At 34.0% G+C, this 19,340-nt stretch overlaps 2 protein-coding genes across 2 annotated transcripts in view; one reads left to right on the top strand and one right to left on the bottom strand.

Annotated features, from left to right (window-relative positions):
• The window catches only part of LOC118738301 (myogenic-determination protein), a 46,522-nt gene extending 41,630 nt beyond the window's left edge, over positions 1–4,892 (bottom strand). Inside the window, exon 1 of the mRNA XM_036469225.1 lies at positions 4,323–4,892. Coding sequence (XP_036325118.1) covers positions 4,323–4,892 — 570 coding nt within the window. The remainder of the gene's footprint in view (positions 1–4,322) is intronic.
• LOC118738023 (glutathione-specific gamma-glutamylcyclotransferase 1) overlaps positions 1–19,340 on the top strand; it is a gene marked incomplete at its 3' end in the record, with an annotated part of 99,446 nt that overhangs the window by 5,652 nt on the left and 74,454 nt on the right.

Raw genomic sequence — 19,340 nt, 5'->3', positions numbered from 1 at the left:
TACCAGGGTTAGGATTTTAAGGCACTAAAAACCTGAAAAAGGCAGAATGAGCTTTGAAAAAAGGCAAAAAAAAACACTTTTTTTTGTTATGTACTTCCTATATGTACAACAAATAAATACACGTATGTGCATGCCCAATTAAATATATAAAAAATAATTACAGTGTCAAAAACTTATAACCGAACCACTTTTTGCCAAGTTTCTACGTATTATTTTTGTTGTTATTTAATTTTGGTTATTTTTTTTTATAAAAATATAGTTCATTCTTTAAAACCCGTGTAAATCTAAGTTTCCAACTTTGTGCAATAATAAAAAAAAAAATCAACAAACTTTCGTAAAAATTTCGAGCTATTTAGAAATTCTTAAAAAGCAATCGTCATTTTTAGCCATTTGAAACTTGTACTTAATTCTACTAGAATACCATCATGATGCAATAATGAAAGGTGTTATACGTTGGCAACTTCTCGCTCTAATCCGCCATCTTGAACTACCTTAGGAGAAACTGTGTTGTTTCTTTGCTAATTTCACTGAACATTTCCCAAAATGTCGAAAAAAATTCTAAACAAGCTACATTGATTAAATTTTCGTTGTTCGTTTTGTTCTTATTCGCTGACATTTGTTTTCTAATTGCGTGAAATTTGGTAAGTATTGTAATAAAACCGAATTATTTTACAAATAAATTATAATTTTGCATTTATTAGGTCATTTCCTTAGCGTTTTCCTGGCCAACCTGTGCTGGTATTGTAATTAAGAGCTAATACACGTAAGTTACAACATATTATTTTGACTTCATTGATAAACCATTCCATTTGCAGCATTCTCTGGTGAACTGCAGCTGCGGCCGAATTTGATTGTGTGCATCATCCTGCAGATATTTTGAAGTAAGTTGGAACCAGCTCTTTGTTATTTCAAAACCTAATGAACCATTTATTCGCAGATTTTGTGGACGCTTCTGCTGTGCTGCGTTCCTGCTCCGCCTGTGTATTGCTCCGCCCATGTTTTATAGTGTTGCGTCCCTGTTGCGCCTTTGCATTAGTATGCGCGTTGTGCTTTAGACACGTTGAAGTAAGTTGAAACCTGGTTTTTGTTTGTTAAACACCTAAAAAGCCATTTATTTGCAGATTGTTTGTATGCTTCTGCGGTGCTGCGTTTCTGCTTTTGTCCTTTATTTCTTAAACTGTCCTTTAAATCGGCTCTGCATTTTTCAGAGGTAATTTTTAAACGCAAAATATGAAAAATAAAAATGTCCCCTTTAAAATATAATGAAAACCTTCGCCAGGTTGTTTCGCACCCCACTTAAGGGTTTCTATTTAATCGGTTATCTTTGTACAATCTACAAAGCACAGGGAAAGTTGTGCCCAGGATCGTCTTGTATGCTGAGTTTCCAGTTCCACTGAAAGATAACAGTAAAGTCCCTGCTGCATTGTAGTTCAAAACTGGTGTTTAGTGTTCGTAATTCACTGGAGCCTTCATTTTTCACTTCATTTGATTAATTTTAATTTTTTTATGAAAGCTTACAATATTTGAAATGGACCAGTTGAGCCTGATTTCTGAATTTTTATTTGATTATATTAAATTTTTTTTGTGCAAAATGCAGAAAAAGTAGCAGTTTTGAAAAAAAAAATTTGAAATGTTATAAACAATGTTCACCAAAATATTTTTTTTTGCTTTTTAGTAAAAAGTGGTGGAAAAATTAAGGCTTCGGTGGATTATGAACATTAAATTCCAATTTTGAACCACTGTGTGCTGGCTTCGTCTCACAGTATGAATTATGATAAACGCATTTTGGTAGCAAGGGATTGCGAAGTCCTTGAAAAGGATTTGGCTTCATTTTTCGCTACAGCAGGGGAACTTGTACAATTAAATAATATATTTAACTGATAAGTCGGCCGCTGTGGTGTAGTGGTAAGCAGTGCGCGCTTCCACTCCGCAACGCCTGGGTTCAAACCCTGGTCAAAGCAACATCGCAAAAAAAATATAGAAAAAGGTTTTTTTTTAACAGCGGTCGTCCCTCGGCAGGCAATGGCAAACCTCCGAGTGTATTTTTGTCATGAAAACCAGCTTCTCATAAAAATACAATCGCCGTTCGGAGTCGGCGTAAAACTGTAGGTCCCTCCGCTTTGTGTGACAACATCACGGGGCACGCCACAATTCGGAGGAGAAGCTCGGCCAAACACTAACATATGTGTAAGCGCCAATCTATTATTTATTATTATTAACTGATAAATATTTGATTTAAATTACGATAATGGTAAGGTACTTTTATCATACAAGTTGTATGTATGTAAGTATTCCCAAATCGTTTTGAAAAAAATGTCCTTTATTTTACGGTGGCTAATATGGTCACCGTAATTTACACGGATGTTGTTAAAGAATGAACTATAAAAGCTAACCAAAATTAAATTTTCGGGCGGCTTTAATTTTTTCGACTACTGTACATAAATTGACTTTGGTTACTCGGCGGTGCTATCTTAGTAGCACAATGCCACTAATATTTGACTTGCAAACAAAATACGGGCACGAATTTCAAAATTTCATTCCTGTGTGGGGGAAATATTTTATTTTTAATCATAAAACTATGTTGACATAAAACTTAAAATAAAAAAATTTTTTAATGACACGCAGAGTATTCCTTTCCAAGTTTCTTTGTAAATCAGCCGGAATCACGGAAGTTATTTAAGTAAAAAATTATGTTTTTATTTACATTTTTTAAGGAAACTGACAGAAAAAATCCTTTTTCACTTAAATTGCTTTCGTGAAACCAGCAAGAAAACTTTCATAACCGTGCTTTTACGAACTAATTGAACAACCTTTATAGGAAAAATGGCAAATGAAAGCTTACAAAATTGGCAAATAGTCAATTTTTGTATTTTGTGTGAAAACCTGTTCCTTTACAAACAAATTAAGCTACCAATGAAGAAAATCTATCGATTAATAAAAAAGGAATGAGCGGTAAAATGAAAATGCGAAAGATTTTTTGTATAAAATATAAGCAGGTTTGATCACTCATTCATTTCTAATTTATCCATCGATTTTCTTCATTGACAGGAATAGTAAGTAGTAGGAGATCCGAGAATGGGACGACCTTCACGCATCTGTTTAATGGATGAAATCTACTTTGTATAAAATTTAACGTGTTAGGAAATATTTGGGGAGTGGATTGGCTGCAAAAATCCTGGCCAGGATATTTTTAATTAAATATTCAATACATTTTTTTTTTTTAATTTTGCACTCATTTGCTTAATGAACGAATTACATATATACCAATCGAAAGCATAAATCCTATAGAATGTGTGGAACAGATAAGTTAAAATTACTTGTTTTACCCGATGAGTAGGCCAGGAAAAAAATTGACAACTCAACGTTTTCACAATCTATCGGCCTTTCGATTGGTATATAATTTGTTCATTAAACAAATGAGTAAAAAATTACAAAAATAATAACAATTTTTGAATATTTAATTAAAACTATCCTGACCAGGACTTTTTCAGCTAACCCACTCGCGAAGTATTTATTAACACGTTAAATTTCATACAAAATAGATGTCGTCCAATCAACAGATGGATGAAGGTCGTGGCTTTGTAGGATCTTATGGCCTTATTCATAAAAAATAAAGTAGCTTTATAAAAGGTTTATAAATTGAAAAATGTATGAAAACGTCAATTTATAAAGCTCTTTAAACCTACTTTATTTTTTATGAATAAGGCCATTAGTCTATGGGCTTTCATATGAAATATAAAAACTTACGAAAAACTCGGGTTTCCCCTGTTACGAGTTCGAATTTATTTAAGTTTTTAGTCAAAAAAAAAAAATTGGAATGATTAATTAATTTCTCAGAAACTCAGACCTATCGAAATGTGATATACATATATACGATTTATGGAGAATTTTGGCAGCTTTCACTTGCCATATCTTGCATTAAGGTTGTTCAATTGCTTTGTATAGATATCCATGATTAAGTGGAACTACTATTTTTAACTGAATAACGGTAAATTGGAAATATCTCAAAAGCTTATCCATAGAAAAAAATTAACTCGATTTTCTGAAATAGCGTGCGATTCTACATACGAATGGGATAGAGGCATCTATGGAACAAAAAAATACACAAATTATTCGTCTCTTATTTAGTTTTGTGAAATTAATTTTTTGAATGCATTGTTGATCATAGTGTTCAACGGTGTTCAATTAATCGGACTACTAAGCTTTATAAAACGAGTAAAAAACTAATAATTGAGAGTGGAAGTTCATTTCAGTTTGGGAACCTTCTTCGTTGTCCACAGTAGTTCAATTGTGGTTGCCGTTCCCCCTATAATCCAACTCACCTTCCTCAAACGCCGTCGCTCTCGCAATGTCGCTGCCTTCCTGCGATCCACTGAAACGTTTTTCTTCTTACAAGCCTTACAGGCCCACGTCAGACATGGACGCGACGTCTGCGCCGAGGAACAAACCAACGGCGCCAGCACATGCTCATCTGAACTCAAGCTATTCTCGTCGTAATCCGTGAAGATTGGTGAGGGTGTCAAGTTGAGCTTATCGCTGTCACGTGAATTGGAATATTTGCAGGCGTTGTTGTTATCGGCAAGAAAAGCACTTGCAGCAACGCGATCGACGGCTTCCATGCCAAAGTTAAGTCCAACACCAATGCCGACGGCAGCGCCATAACGACTGAAGAGTGTTTGCAACTGATGCTGATGCGAATTTTGTTGTTGCTGATATTGTTGCGATTGTTGTTGGTGGTGGTGGGTGTGATGATGGAGGTGCCGCGTGGGTGGACGTTGTTGATGTGTAAATGATGTTTGCTGATGACTGTGGTGCAAGGTCGTATGTGGAAAGGTTGAATGTTGTACAAAGCTGCTGAATTCCTGTTTGATGCTGACTCGTTCCATGGCCATTAGGTGGGGTGCCTAATTGTGCTGACTTTACAAAGCTAGAACACTTCACTTGAATTGTATTTTGGTGTAACATGAAACGTGAGTATGTGACTAATTTAACTTCTCTTTTTTATTTAGTGAGCATATTTTATTTTTTTTTTTTTTGTATAACTTAACATTTTTGCACTCATTAAAACTTGCTTGAAAGCTTTGTATTTACTTAGAATTACTTGCACTGCACTTTCATAAATATCAATGAAATTATGTTAACAAACAGTCAAAACGGCGAAAACCATCCCTCCGGTTCAGTGTCACTGCGCGCGTTTTCCACTTTCACGCGCGGAAATATTTAAATTAATTCGTCCGAAACGACAACAACGACATCCGCGACACTTTTAGTTGACAAAATTTCAAAAATTTAATTTCTCATTTTCTTGAGTGAGTTTGAGATCTGCATGCGTGCGATCGACATTGTGGATTTGTATGTATGTATGTTTCATATGTCATTGTACACATGTGTTGTTGTCCTTATTTGAGTACTGTACTCAAGATGTTTAAAAACTGAAGATTCCCCGAGTGGTTTCTATTTATAAACCGTCTCGTTATTAGATGTTCTCTAATGTGACACAGGGCAAAATTCGAGCCAATGCAACTAAGCCACGCCCCTTCGTCTCAAAATACTCCAAAATATATGAATGCGTATATACAATTGTACATATGCGCCTACTTCATTTTGGCGTATACTATATCCATATGCGCGTATATATGCAGCTCCATTAGTATGAAGATGTTCCTATGCCGCTAATTATTTGCATAGTTTTGAGTGGAAAATCAAAGCACATAAGAGATTTTAATGAATGAACAAATTTTAAAATGGTGGAAAATTTCGGCGAAGGCTTTGAGCTGGGCATTAATAGAGGTGAAAAGAAGATTTAATACATACTTACATATGTACATATGTATGCATGTACATATGTACATATATCAAATTGAGATCAGCGCTCTACTGCACCAACGAAATATCATTAGCATTTCAGCAAATTATCGAACTTGCGCAAAGTTCTATGTTTCACCAACATGATAAGGAAAAGTCACTCAAATGAGTATTGATAAGTAAAAAATCACTCAAAATCACAGATAAGCGTTGCAACAAAATTTTAAATGCTTAGCGAAAAGATTTTAGCGGATAAGTGATAAGTTATGCAAAAAATCAAAATTTATTAGCATTTCGTTGCATCGAAAATTTGTATTTATCACTTGTCATTTTTCATTTTGCTAACTTTAACATTATTTTGCTAAAAATATTTTTACCTATCACACCAGTGATAAGTTACATTTATTCAGTCTGAATGAACTAATCAGTGCTTTAACATGTGATTCGATAAAATATTGAAACCAGAAATGCCTCGATTCGAAATATTAGATTTATTAGAGGAGGACAGTCTGCAAATAATAAAAGGCGTGACATAAACGAACAAATCAACTATAGTTTACATATTGGTGTAGTGGAAAATTTGCCGCTATCTCGTAGCCAAATTGAAAAAATTGTATTAAAAATTGGAGCGAACCTCTAATGTAACAGTGAGCGTTATAAGGCATGGCCGAATGTATGGGATCCACAAATTAGCACTATGTGGAGTAATCCATCGAGTGGCACATGCCGTGATAAACAAATTAATGGATGAAACTATTTGTTGGCCGGAATTTACGCAAAATATTGCCACACAATTTTTCTACCTTGGTGGATTTCCTTAAGTCGCATTGATGGAACTATGATAAACATAGACGCCCCTAAGATTACTGAGTACCAATTTGTTAATCGGTACGGAAATATTAATGCAATATGGGTTTTGTGTTTTCGTTACTGAATTATTTTGGAAAGATCCAAGTAAATAATCCTTAAATGTAGAAAAATATAGTTATTTATATAAACATACACATGATAGTCAAGACGGACTTACTTTTATTAATAATTCTGCCAATTTATTGGCTTTGCTTTGTGCGCGCGACATAAAAAGAGAAAAGAGAAGTTGAAAATGTTTATCAAATCGCACATGCCTTCGTTTTCCATTAAGAAGCGGTAATTATTTTAGCTAGGCCAATTATTCGAAAAGTTCTCTATTTGAAAAGAAAAAGAAATTGGATGTGCAATGGTTATAAAATCGACTTATCCAAATAAATTTTCATTATTCGATTTTTTTATAAGTTGATAAATTTTCATTGATAAGTAAAAAGTGCAACACTTATCAGCTTTACTTTTCAAAACAAAGGCTTATCCAAAAGTTGTAAAGTGATAAGTGATAAGTCCCAGGTTGCGGATAACGCAACAAAGAATTAACCATTACCAACAAATAAAATAGATTTGTACTTTAATCATGATAGAAAGCGAGGGAGCTTTAGTTGGACAATCCGGCTGCAGCACACAGTAGTTCCTGTAATTGGCCAAAATAAGAAAAAATCAAAGTCAAAGAAACCAAGTCGAACCCATCACCACAATTTCATAGAAGAATACGCTTATCAATGGAATATGTAGTTGTTTTGATCGAATTCCAGCCATGCTCTTTAAAACTTGCTTCAAAAGATTGCATTCTAAAACATCTTCAGTAAAAATTACGATACGGCCTTCGTCAGCCATGTTACTGATACGCTGACGATCGTCGACGATGACAATGACGATATTCAGCATAGAGCCGATTAATACTTGCAGTGAGATGCAGGTTGATCTTGATTACTGCTAAGTGCGGTGTGCTCATTGCTTAGGCTCGTCCAGATTCGAGTACCGTAAGTCAACCCATCCCTCGTCACGCGTGCATAAAACTACTCTTCTATGCCCGGATTCAACCATCCTTTGAACACCTCTTACATGATGGCATACTGAAGCTTGAATTGGGCTGCCGAATAGCTAGGCTGTAACTATCTCTGGCCGACAGGTTTACTCAGGCTCCTGGACCATGATGCCGAACGAATATGGGTACACTACCGCTCATCTGTTCCAGCGCAGAATGTGGATAAGGCCCGTACCTGCGTCTCTTTTTCTTCAACTGTTTCTACCACCCTGGTTCATGCGAGGTTGATGACCTTCGACTGGGTGTCCTACGGGGCCTGCCCAGTGGCCCTCCGCTGCACCTGATACTGAAGCGGTGCCTGTTTCTTGATCTGTTCCAGCTATTAGAGCGGTTCCGACTTGTGTAACGGTGCCCGCTCGCGGAGTATTGTCTGCTATCAGATCTCTGTCTCTTGGTGCGTGGAAAGATAATTTCCGGCCGCGTGTCCAGCGGGTTGCTTTTGGTGGCACTGTGACAGATAGTTTTGTTGTCATAGATGGAGCTGTTTGGCGCTTACACTTATGCTAAGGTTTTGTCTGAGTATCGTGCGACAAAAAACCAAAAATTTCAAAACCCACGAAACAATCAATATAATCGCGATACTAGGGAATCTACGTTTTTTGTTTCTCCCTATGACGCCAGTATTTTTTTTTTAAGGACTTTAAACTTTCAAAAAATCATTTTTTTAAGCTATAGGAAATGCAATCCACAAATCCCACAAAATGGCAAGGTACTTTTTGACAGCCCTTAAAACGCCAGGTTAATAAACATCAGACAGCAATAAAAATTTTGACAGAGTAGCTCATGTAAAAATCCATTGAAGCATATGTTGTTGTAAAGGGTTGATTGTGACTCAATTCAACAATAAGACGGGGTGATAGGTTTACAAAATTAATACCAAACAACTTTATGAATAAATTTACAAAAACGCAATAAACTAAGTTTATAATATAATCAACCCGAGAAAACAATACAAGAATTAACAAATTCTTATTAAGAAACACATTAATTAAAATCTTTCATCCAATTTAGCTTCTTTTAAAAACAAAACTATTTCTTAAAAAAAACACCATATTTTTAGTTTTAAAAAAATCTGTCAAATTATTAAACTTTTCAAAAATCTCAAATTTGTTTCTGAAAACATTTAAACCAACACATTCAAACAATATATGATGAGGAGTTTCATTAGCTCCGCAATAACCACAATTAGTAGAAATATTACGATTAAATTTATGCATCTTAATTAAATACATCTTACTATAAGTATGACCCACAATAAGTCTATTCAGAAGCTTTGTACTAAAAACATCTAAGTCATTCTTTTTTGACCTAAACCATGGACTTTTATCTTTAGATGCTATTACATCAACAACATCTGAATTCCAGTTAGGACAAGCTTGCTTAATCTTCTCTTTAACATCACCCCATAACTCAAAACTAATTTTCAACAAAGCCTCTTGAGGCGTAAAATCCAAATCCAATATTCTACCAAAATTGGTTGCCGTTTTAGCAGCTAAATCCACCTTCTCATTAAAAGAAATACCAACATTACTTGGAACCCAAACAAAAACAACACTTGTTAATAAAGAATGAACTAACTGATTATGAAATTCAGCAACAAGAAAATTATTAGTAACACAGTCACAGTCTAAAATTTGAATTGCAGCTAAGCTATCTGTAAAAATTGAAACATTTTTCCAACTATATCTTTTAGCTAGCCTAACCGCTTCATTAAGAGAAACCAACTCCCCAAAAGTCGAAGAAAAAGAAGTATTAATCTTATATAGATAAGAAACATTACTCACTAAATCACATACAGCACAACCAACTACATTATCCATAACAGATGCATCTGCAGCTAATAAATGAAAACCCTGGCATAATAACTTATCCTTTTTTTCAGAAAACATAGATTGAAGCTGCTGATAAGATATTTTTTTTAGAATTATATAAATCAGAATGAACAAATTTAACTCCATTATGCTTTTGAAAACTAACGATAACATTAATTTTATCAAAAATATGTTTAAGGCCCCTATTATGAGTTACATTCGATCTTCGACTGTGGTCGAAAGTGCTGATCGAACGAATTTTCATTTGGTATTATGGCGCTCATTCGATGAAGAATAGCGCTATTGTGAACTTCGCTCGTTTATGTTGTTCACAATAGTATATTTTTCACCGCTGAGAAGCTTTGTTTACAAATCGAGCAAACTAAATAGTGTAGTTCTCTTTCAAATCTAAATTAAAAAACCATTGGTTAACTAACTCCTTTGCAGTTAACCATAATGCTCTACTTAAAGGTGGTAGTTCACAAGCTAGGACATATCTTGCATAAGTAGGCGTATTAAGCGGAACACCCAAACATCTCCTTAGTGAATCATTAACAATCGTTTGTAACTGTTTCTCATAGCCCTTAGGAACAGTAGCCAAAGTGGTATGAGCAAACTCTACCTTAGATCTCACAAACGTCTTAAAAAGATTTAATGCAATTTTCGGTGCTAAAACATATTTAATAGTAGTAAGTTTCATGATAAGATTCTTTGCTTGAACTGTATTTTTTTTTTAATTTTAACTAAATGCTCTTTGATAGTACCATTAGCACTCACCACTCTACCTAACCAACTCATTTTGTCCACTTGTTCTACATTACCACCTACCTCAAACCTCCTACTTCTATTAGCAAACATATACATAAATTTTGCCTTGTCCATATTAAGCCGTAAATTAATCTCTCTACACCTATCACTCATCTCAGAAATTTTGAGTTTTAAATTGGAAACCGCCCTATCAATACATTTGTCATGACTCATGACCTACAATTGCTATATCAGCTGCGAACTGAAAAATACAAGTATGTATTATTATCACAAATATCATGCAATTTTGAAGTATAAATAATAAATAAAACAGGCGACAAACAACTACCCTGAGGCAATCCATTATCAATTACAACTGAATAATTTCCCAAAGTTAAAATTCTACGAGAAAAAAAAATTATACACCCAAACAGCAATGTTAGGATCAACATTATAACTAATTAACTGATCATATAAAATTTTCAAATCAACACAGTTGTAAGCATCAGACATATCCAACATACAAATAAAAACTTTCTCATTCTGAGCTTTCAAATCTGCAATCATGAGTAAAACTTCATTAACATACATATTAGCCGACCTTAACTTCCTATAGGCAAAACTCCTATCAGATAAAATCTTATTATTTTCAACAAAATCCACCAAGGTACTCTTCACCATCATATTTAAAGTCTTAACTATAACTGATAACAAAGAGATCGGCCTAAAATTCTAAAAATCATCCAAATTCCGATTAGCCTTAGGAATTGGAACTATCTTAATATAACGCCATTCTTCTCTAATATTAATATTGTTGAAATGCTCTAAAAGGGAATTAAAAAAATCTCGTTTTATTTCAGTTGATAAATGCTTAATCATATCAAAAGTTATATTATCCTTACCTCCCGCAGTTGACCTTTTCTTACTCAATAATGCCTCAAACTATCAAAGGAAAAATTAAATACAGAGTTAAAAGACAGATTACTAATATCTAACATACAATTATTCCCCTTAACCTGCTCCTGTAAAAGTTTTAAATACTTCTCATTGTCTTCTGAAGACCAACATCCAAGATTATCATTATTACTATTATTAACATTATTAATAAATCGCCAAGCATCTGCCGAATTAGGGTTACAATTCAATTCCTCTATTTTACTCAAATAACTAACTTTCTTAACATCTTTAACAGCACTCTTCCAAATACGAGTAGCTCAACCACAGCCTCTAAATCTTCAACATTACCTGTAAGATTCCCCTTCTTTCTTTTAGCTACAAGTAATCTATAAAGTCTCGCCAAATCTTTGTGCCGCCACATCTTAGGAGTAAAACCAACCGCATTAAGATCAATAATAGCATCATCTTTGACCCTTTTCATATTAACCCCAAACTGCACAATATTTTCAAACTTTACCAACTCCAAATTCCTTCTAAGCTTATTCCGACTCAAAAAAATATTAGGTAACTTTTCATTTGGCAAATCCATCGGACGATAATTACTACCTCCAACATAAGCCAAAGAACATTGAAAACCTATACTCACACTCATATTAGTAAAAGCCAAATCCAAAACATAACCCATATTATTTTGAGAGCAATGAAATGTAGTTGAACCATCATTGAGACATCTAAAGCCCGAATTCTCTATAATATTAGCAAGAATATTACCTTTAGAAGTATTAATAGAATCCCCCCAAAAAGAAGCCCTTGCATTAAAATCACCAAGCAATAAAACATATTACAATTACTTAAAAATAGCATAAGCCGAGTCATCTCTGTTTCAAAACCCCTTGAGGTAATCATGCGAAAAAATTTCCTGTAAACATAAAATCTCAATGTCAAACCTCTGGTTAAAAAAATCAACATGATATTTATTCGCCTTAAGGCTCTGAACATTCAATTGTAACACCTTTATTGTACTCATCATTATGTATTCCTAATTTCCTAGCTATACAATCACTCATACATATCACTACCAAAAAAACTATCCAGAAGTCTCACAATAGGGTCATCCTGATTAATACCAAACTTCGAAATTAGCATTTTAAACAATCGCTCAATCTCACTAACTTTCGACCAATTCGATTTCTCATAACATGGCTGAACTAGATCCTTATCCTTTATCTTTTCCTTCATTGCATAATTAGCCCTTTTAACTCCCTTTGTTACATTCTTGTAATAATTCTCCTATGAACTTCATGATCATTATTAATACGATTAAATTTAGAATTATGCAAAGGCGGAAAACTCTACTCATTATCACTCAAAATATCAAAACGATTATTATCAAGAAAAGTACTCTTATCAGAATCCAACGCTTCGAATTTAGACATTTTTTTAATCGTCATGATTTCCACTACTTCTACTAAATCCCGTCTCATAATTCGAGAAACTGAAGTAAACTTAACATCAGAGATAATATTATTAATAATTTCTTCATCTGAAAAATGTAACGTAACATTTCTCACAACCCCAACCGATTCAACAAACTTTCTTGGGATAAATGCTCGTATATTATTGCTTTTAAGATTTTCATTTAACAAAACCAAATTGGCATTAATATATGTATGTATCAAAATAAATCTTATAACCTTAATATTTTTAATACCAACAATACCATAATTTCTAATCTTTTCCCACATTTCCATTCTTAACTCTAACATTGTTGAAAAAATGGTAGTTCGACGTATCCACTAATACATGAAATTCCCCATTATGTCTATTAGTATAACACACACTATACAAATCTTCCTTTCTCTCAATTACCTTAACCTCACTCGAACCAATAACAGTATTAGCTTGAGAATGTAGGTTATCTTCAATCCCACCAGCTTCCTGACTATAATCATTTTGAACTAGGTTTCCACTAAGATGACCTCCCTGTAGCTCCTGCATTTTTAAAAGAGGCCCCTTGGGCACAAGTATACCTTGCATCGGTGGCAAATTACTATAATCAAAATCAGTCCTCAGTTTCTTACACCTATCACCACCGCAATCCTCCTTTTCCACAATCCTTGATCCTTTAACCTCTCCCAACACTCAAAATGTCCCAGCTTCTTCAAATTCAACGTCCTGAATAAAATCGCCTCAAAAGATTTTTGCTTCTCCAAATGTAAATGAAAACGAAATGCAAGAGCAGCTTGTTCTTTATAATATAAAACCGCCTCAAAAGGTGCTTGCTTCTTCATAAGCAGTCTTGAATAAAATCGCCTCAAAAGATCCTTGCTTCTCCAAATGCAATATCCTTGCACACAAGGAGAAAATTGAAAGAAAGTAGCAGCTTGTTCTTGCTTCTCCAAATGCAGGATCCTTGCACACAATGAGAAAGTCAAATGTAAGAAGCAGCTTGTTCTTAATGAGACATCAGATAAAATCGCCACAATAGGTCCTTGCTTCTTCCAATAAAAAGTCCTCGCACACAAGGAAGAAATTCTATGAAAAATTATATTTTTAAACGCAAGACAAAAATTATTTCAAAACGACCCGCCTGCTTCGGTATCCTCATCCTCATATTTTTCTTTATATTTGTTTTTACATATTCCCCTTCACCTTTGCCTTTTTTAAATATTGCGCCATCTTTTATTCAAATACCTACACGCACAAACTTTTTGTCTCCATCTCTCACTTTCACCGCATTCATGTGTTTGCAAACCCTGCAGTGAAAAGCCAAACCAGTCAGAAAAAATACTAGTTCATAACTAGTATGTGCCTACCAGTTCGACAATTTCGAAGAACTTAGGCGATCAGCGACATCTGCCTTTGAATTGCCAAAGCCAAAAATAAAACGCAATTAATTGCTTTTCTTACAAATCTCGGCTGTGGCGTCACGTGAAGACTACTGGTTCTGGTTCTGAAATCGCAGGTTCGAGGCCGCTTGGAGGTGGTTCAGATTTCTAAAGTTAAATAAATGTAAGTAAAAATAATTTATTCAATTTATAAATAAATAACAAATTTGAAAACCTAATTGCATTGCAAAAAAACATTTAGGAAGAAATGCTTGTGCCATAAAAAACAAAGAAATTAAACAAAAATATTTTTTGATTAAATTTAAAAGTTACAATAAACAGCCTAAATAAAAAAATAAATTTATAAAAAATAAAAATAAAATAAAAAATTGAAAACAAAAAAATTTTCCCTGCGCCAGGATTTGAACCTGGGACCTCAGGCTTACCACGCGAGTGCTTTGCTCTGTCGGCCATTGTGACTGCTGGAGCGTCGCGAGCAAAAAGGCACACTTATGCTTTTCACGGGACATGAATTGGCAGACTATCTCATAAACTGGTATGATGCTACTGGTATTTATACTAGTAGATGCTGATGCATAGCCTGACAATTGACATCTCGTAGGACATCGCAATGTTAAAAATACCAGTCGCTAACATTGAAAAAGGATAGAACGTGAACTAGTTCGGCTGAAACGCAAACCGGTAGAATTCTAGTTCACAACTTGTAGCTTTCCCTGCAGGGAAATGATGACTAAGTGCTCTCGTATGGAAAATTATTTATGCCCATATATTTGAATCAAATAAACATACCTAGAAGATATCAACCAATACTTCCCATATACCAAATGAAAGGAAAAATTTTAAATTTTTGATTAAAGAAAACAAAAACAAAATAGTTCGAGCGGTTTTCGAGCATTTTGGAAAAAGAACTGCGAATTTTTTCGCATCAAAATGCGAAATATTTGTTGAACTTATATAAAATTTGTACACGATAATATATCTATTGCTCCAAAGAACCTATATCCCGAAAACGAAAGTTAAATCGTAAGTTGCTAGAGCACTTTAAAGGCTCAAAATTTACCTCAAAATAAGCCAATATTTGCCGTTGTTTCTACGACAGAAACCGAATTGGTTACTTACAAAAATAAACCTGTCGACAGGCTTGGAATTACACCTTTGAAACGCCACACCTTATATTTGGCTTCATTAGTTCTCGTGCAATAAGCGTTTTCGTAAAGCTCTAAAAATTCCAACTACAATATTTGAGCATAGCCTCCGTATCGAAACGTAAGACGTATTCTACGTCAAAAGTGGTGCACTCGATTATCCTCTCCAAATACTACCAGTTAATTATAAACTCAAACATGAACAATTTTTGCAACGTAAAAAAAACACAAAAAACATAGGAGAGCCACACATTTATTTATGAAAATTTCCCAATTTTATTTCTGAATTATATGCATATTTGGCTAGAAAATATGTACGGTGGTGCATTTTTTGCATTTACATAATCTACACAATATAAGTAACCTGATTTATGTTAATAAACCGAAGAAAAACTGGCGAGTCATGAGTAAGTTCGAGCTAATTGAGAATTGCCCATATACCAGTCTGTGATAATGATGGCATTAGCAAACATTGAAAATTAAAATAAAAATAAAAAAATTGTGAGACTAATTTTAGTATAATGAAAAAGAATAATGAGACAACTAAAAACGATCTCATAAATAGCGCTTCCTGAACGATGTGCCGCCTAAATTTGTTTTGACAAAAAACGCGGCAACGCCATTTATTCAGGCATCATAACAATTTCTTCTGCAATAACTTAAGCACAAAAAATACATTTTTCCCTCTTCTACGATCACCTGTGGAATCTCTGACGCCTTATACCGCCTTCGCATGACCCAAACGCTTACTCTGCTTCTATGCACATACATATGTACATATGTATGTTAAACCTCCCTCCTTTCTCTGCTTTGCATTCATAAGATTGTTTGTGTAATAATTTTCACATTGAATAAATTAAGAAAACAAAAAAATGGTAATGTGACATTTTTAATGGAGCCAACGATGGCAACTGAATGCCAGCATTTCCGTTTTTTCAACATCCGTCAACATGATGCATAGCGACTTGGCGCTGCCACCTCACAAGAGTTGCCCGCCAGCACCCACCTACCAAAAATCAATCTGTTATCCGCGCGCACCTACTACAAATCTACAAGTAAATGCAGAAGTTCTATCTTCTAAAAAAAGTTTGTGGATATTTATGCGCGTGTAGATGCGTATGTACTATGCATGTGTTTGAGACGTGGGCTTTCACGCTCATTTATTCGAGTTAATGCACACTCAACCGCAGCGAAAATCTACTTACATACATACATACATAGGTGTCTGAATATAATTTGTTTATTTATCGTTGCTTAAACAAAAAATATATCTTTGGAAATTGTCTCTAAATCTTTTCCAATTGAATTGTAAATCTTTTCATCTTTGTGGCGATTTTCGGTGTATCTTAGTTTCTTGGGGATAAGCATTGTTGTTGTGCCCTTTAATTTTCGTTATCTCCGTCACATAAATTAAAGATGGCGGTGATATATGCTTTGTTTTGATTCCGAAGAAATGTTTTTCGAGAAAAAACCGAAAAGAAATTGATGAAGGAACAAAATGTTTGGAAAAATCTGCCTTCGCATATAAAAATGCATTTGTGGTACATATGTATGTATGTATGTATGATACCCTGTCTGAAAATCAACTGCTTTAATAGCACATTAAGTTAACAGCAAATTAATAAAAATAATAATAAAAGCAGTATCAGTTACTGTCGAAATTCGACCGTTTTTTCCAGTTTTTTTAAGACCGTTAGAGAGGTTTTCTAATTTAGCACGTCGCACAGTGCGGCCGAAATCCAAACGTGCAGACCAAAATTCGTAGCTTTGAAATAATTATTTCGTACTAGGGGGTTTTCGGGGTCACTAATTACTAATGCGCTGTCAGAATTGCATAATTCAAAATGGCGGATCCAGTATGGCATCTAGTAAATTTCGGGCCTTTTAATTAGGTTTCTTAGAAAGATTTTGAGTACGCAGTTTTATAGCACATTCGATTTTAGTGTAACAAAGTCCAAGTTTGAAGTGAAATTTGACTTACCGTTGATGATATGAAGAAAATAAGCAACAGCTTCAACAAAAAAAATTCAAAAATTAACCGTAAGTCCCAGCTACTTTAAGCGTGACTTTATTATACTTAAGTTAAATGGGCTACAAAACTGCACACTCAAAATCTTTCTGTGAAATCTAATTAAAAAGCTGGACATTACTACATACAGGCGAAACTAATTTGTATAAGCGTGTTAAAAAACAAATAAAAAAAATTATAAGGAGCAGAGATGAGCACCTGAGTTTTATTTTATTCTGTAGTTAATACTTTCCTACGTAAACTCTAATAGGTTTAAAAACAGCATTCGACAGCGTTTTGTTACTGTTGCACTTAACAACTCAAATTTTATTTAAAAATAAACGCAGAAAAATCCTTTACATTTTTATTTCTTAAGAATTTATGTCTATTAGTTTTCACAAGACGTAGAATCCAAGTAGTGTTGTTTGATTTCCTATACTCTAACTACTTTTATACGTTAATAACTTTTCGCTTTTTATTACAATAATGTTGTGGTTGGGAGAAGGTCACACTACAAATGAATATGAAGAGATAACTTAGGATACAGGCCCTCACAGTGAACAGTTTTCGCTTCTTAGGTGATCCCTTTAGCCAACTCAATGTCAAAAAAGGCCTATCTAGAAACTTTGTTTTCTCATTCTTGGATTCGGCCGCACTGTGCGTCGTTTAAGTGATGTTGGTATATGATAGTAATTTTTTCCATAAACAGCTAATATTTTCTAATCTGAATGCCTGTGATTCGAATCGAGGAATACATACAGTGAAAAAAATATAAATGAGGGCTCTACATTTTAGCAAGGTTGGGCTATTTTTCTTTAGTTTAATTAATGTTTATTATTTTTTTATGAAAGTAAACCTCTTTTTTCCTAAAAAAAATTATATAAATCAAAATTTCCAACTCTATGCAAAAAACAATAAAAATTAATTATGCAATGTTACACCAAAATTTCAAACATTTTAATTAGAATCTTTAGAAAAAAATGGTTTGCAGTTTTGTAGCTCTTTAAAATTGAGAATAATAAAATGCAAGTGAAAAGTGTTGCTCATTTGCTTCTCTTAAAAAAAAATTGTCGAATATAGATACTTACTTTTTATGAAAAACTGCGTAACACCGTCAACAATAAAAATTGCCAAAAATCAACGGTAGGTCTTAGCAACATCAAAATTACAATTTATTATACTAAAATTTCACGATTGTTTTAACAATTTTTTCGGGGTAAAAATCTCGAGAAAAATATCCTACAAATTTGAGATGTTACTATAAGGATGATGTTTCAGGGCTAATACATCTAAGATCATTGAAGAAGACTTTAAGATCTGTAAATTTTTGTGGAAAAAATTTGCAAAATTATTTTTTGTCCCGTATTCGGCTCCCACAAAAATGGTCACCGTAAATATATATAGCTAAAAAATTGTGTTGATGTCTCTAGAAACCCCCAAACTAAGTATATATGGTTTTTAAAGCTTCAGAGACTGCAACGGACTTCTTTGCGGGTATTATAAAAGAATTAAGGAATAGAAGAAGGCAGATACCTGGAGGAAAAAAATAGTTTAATTTACACTAAAATGGAAAGCAAATGGCAAGCTGCCAATCGTTGTACTATTAAGTTAGTATTTGGTCAACAAAACCCATAGTCAAGTGCTTGACCTTCACAAGGAAAAGGAAACTGACATATGCCACTAAAACTATCGCCACGCGTCATTTTTCAGAAGTATTATCTATGGAATACAAAAAAGACGAAGAAAAGATTAAATCTCACATAACCGAAGCAGTGGCATTAGTAAGTGCAGTGCGACTCATGACGATCAAAAACAGCACCCCCACACCACCAAATACATTATCCAGAAAATACACTTCTGAATAGTCTTTGGCGCTGTTTATAGATCTGGGCTCATCTAAGGAAAAACATATAATATTGTGTGAGTCATTATTACAGCCCAATGCGAATCTTCTTTCTGGATACCAATAAATTACTCAAGCCCTGAATGAAGCAGGGCCTCTTAATCCCAAAATTACCGAAGTATTAGTTTAAGTTGACCTCCAAAACCAATTGGATCATACGTCTAGACAACTCTTGCAGAGTTTTTCTGAAGAAAGGTTTAAATTACTGACAGAGAGACTAACATTGATTAATAAATGGGGCTGTGATGGTTCATCAGGACAAA

Source organism: Rhagoletis pomonella, unplaced genomic scaffold (assembly GCF_013731165.1).
Source record: "Rhagoletis pomonella isolate Grant_MI unplaced genomic scaffold, Rhpom_1.0 Rhpom_scaffold_00004, whole genome shotgun sequence".
Taxonomy (NCBI): domain Eukaryota; kingdom Metazoa; phylum Arthropoda; class Insecta; order Diptera; family Tephritidae; genus Rhagoletis; species Rhagoletis pomonella.
Note: the sequence above shows the minus strand (reverse complement) of the source record. Positions and strands in the feature narration are given on the sequence as shown.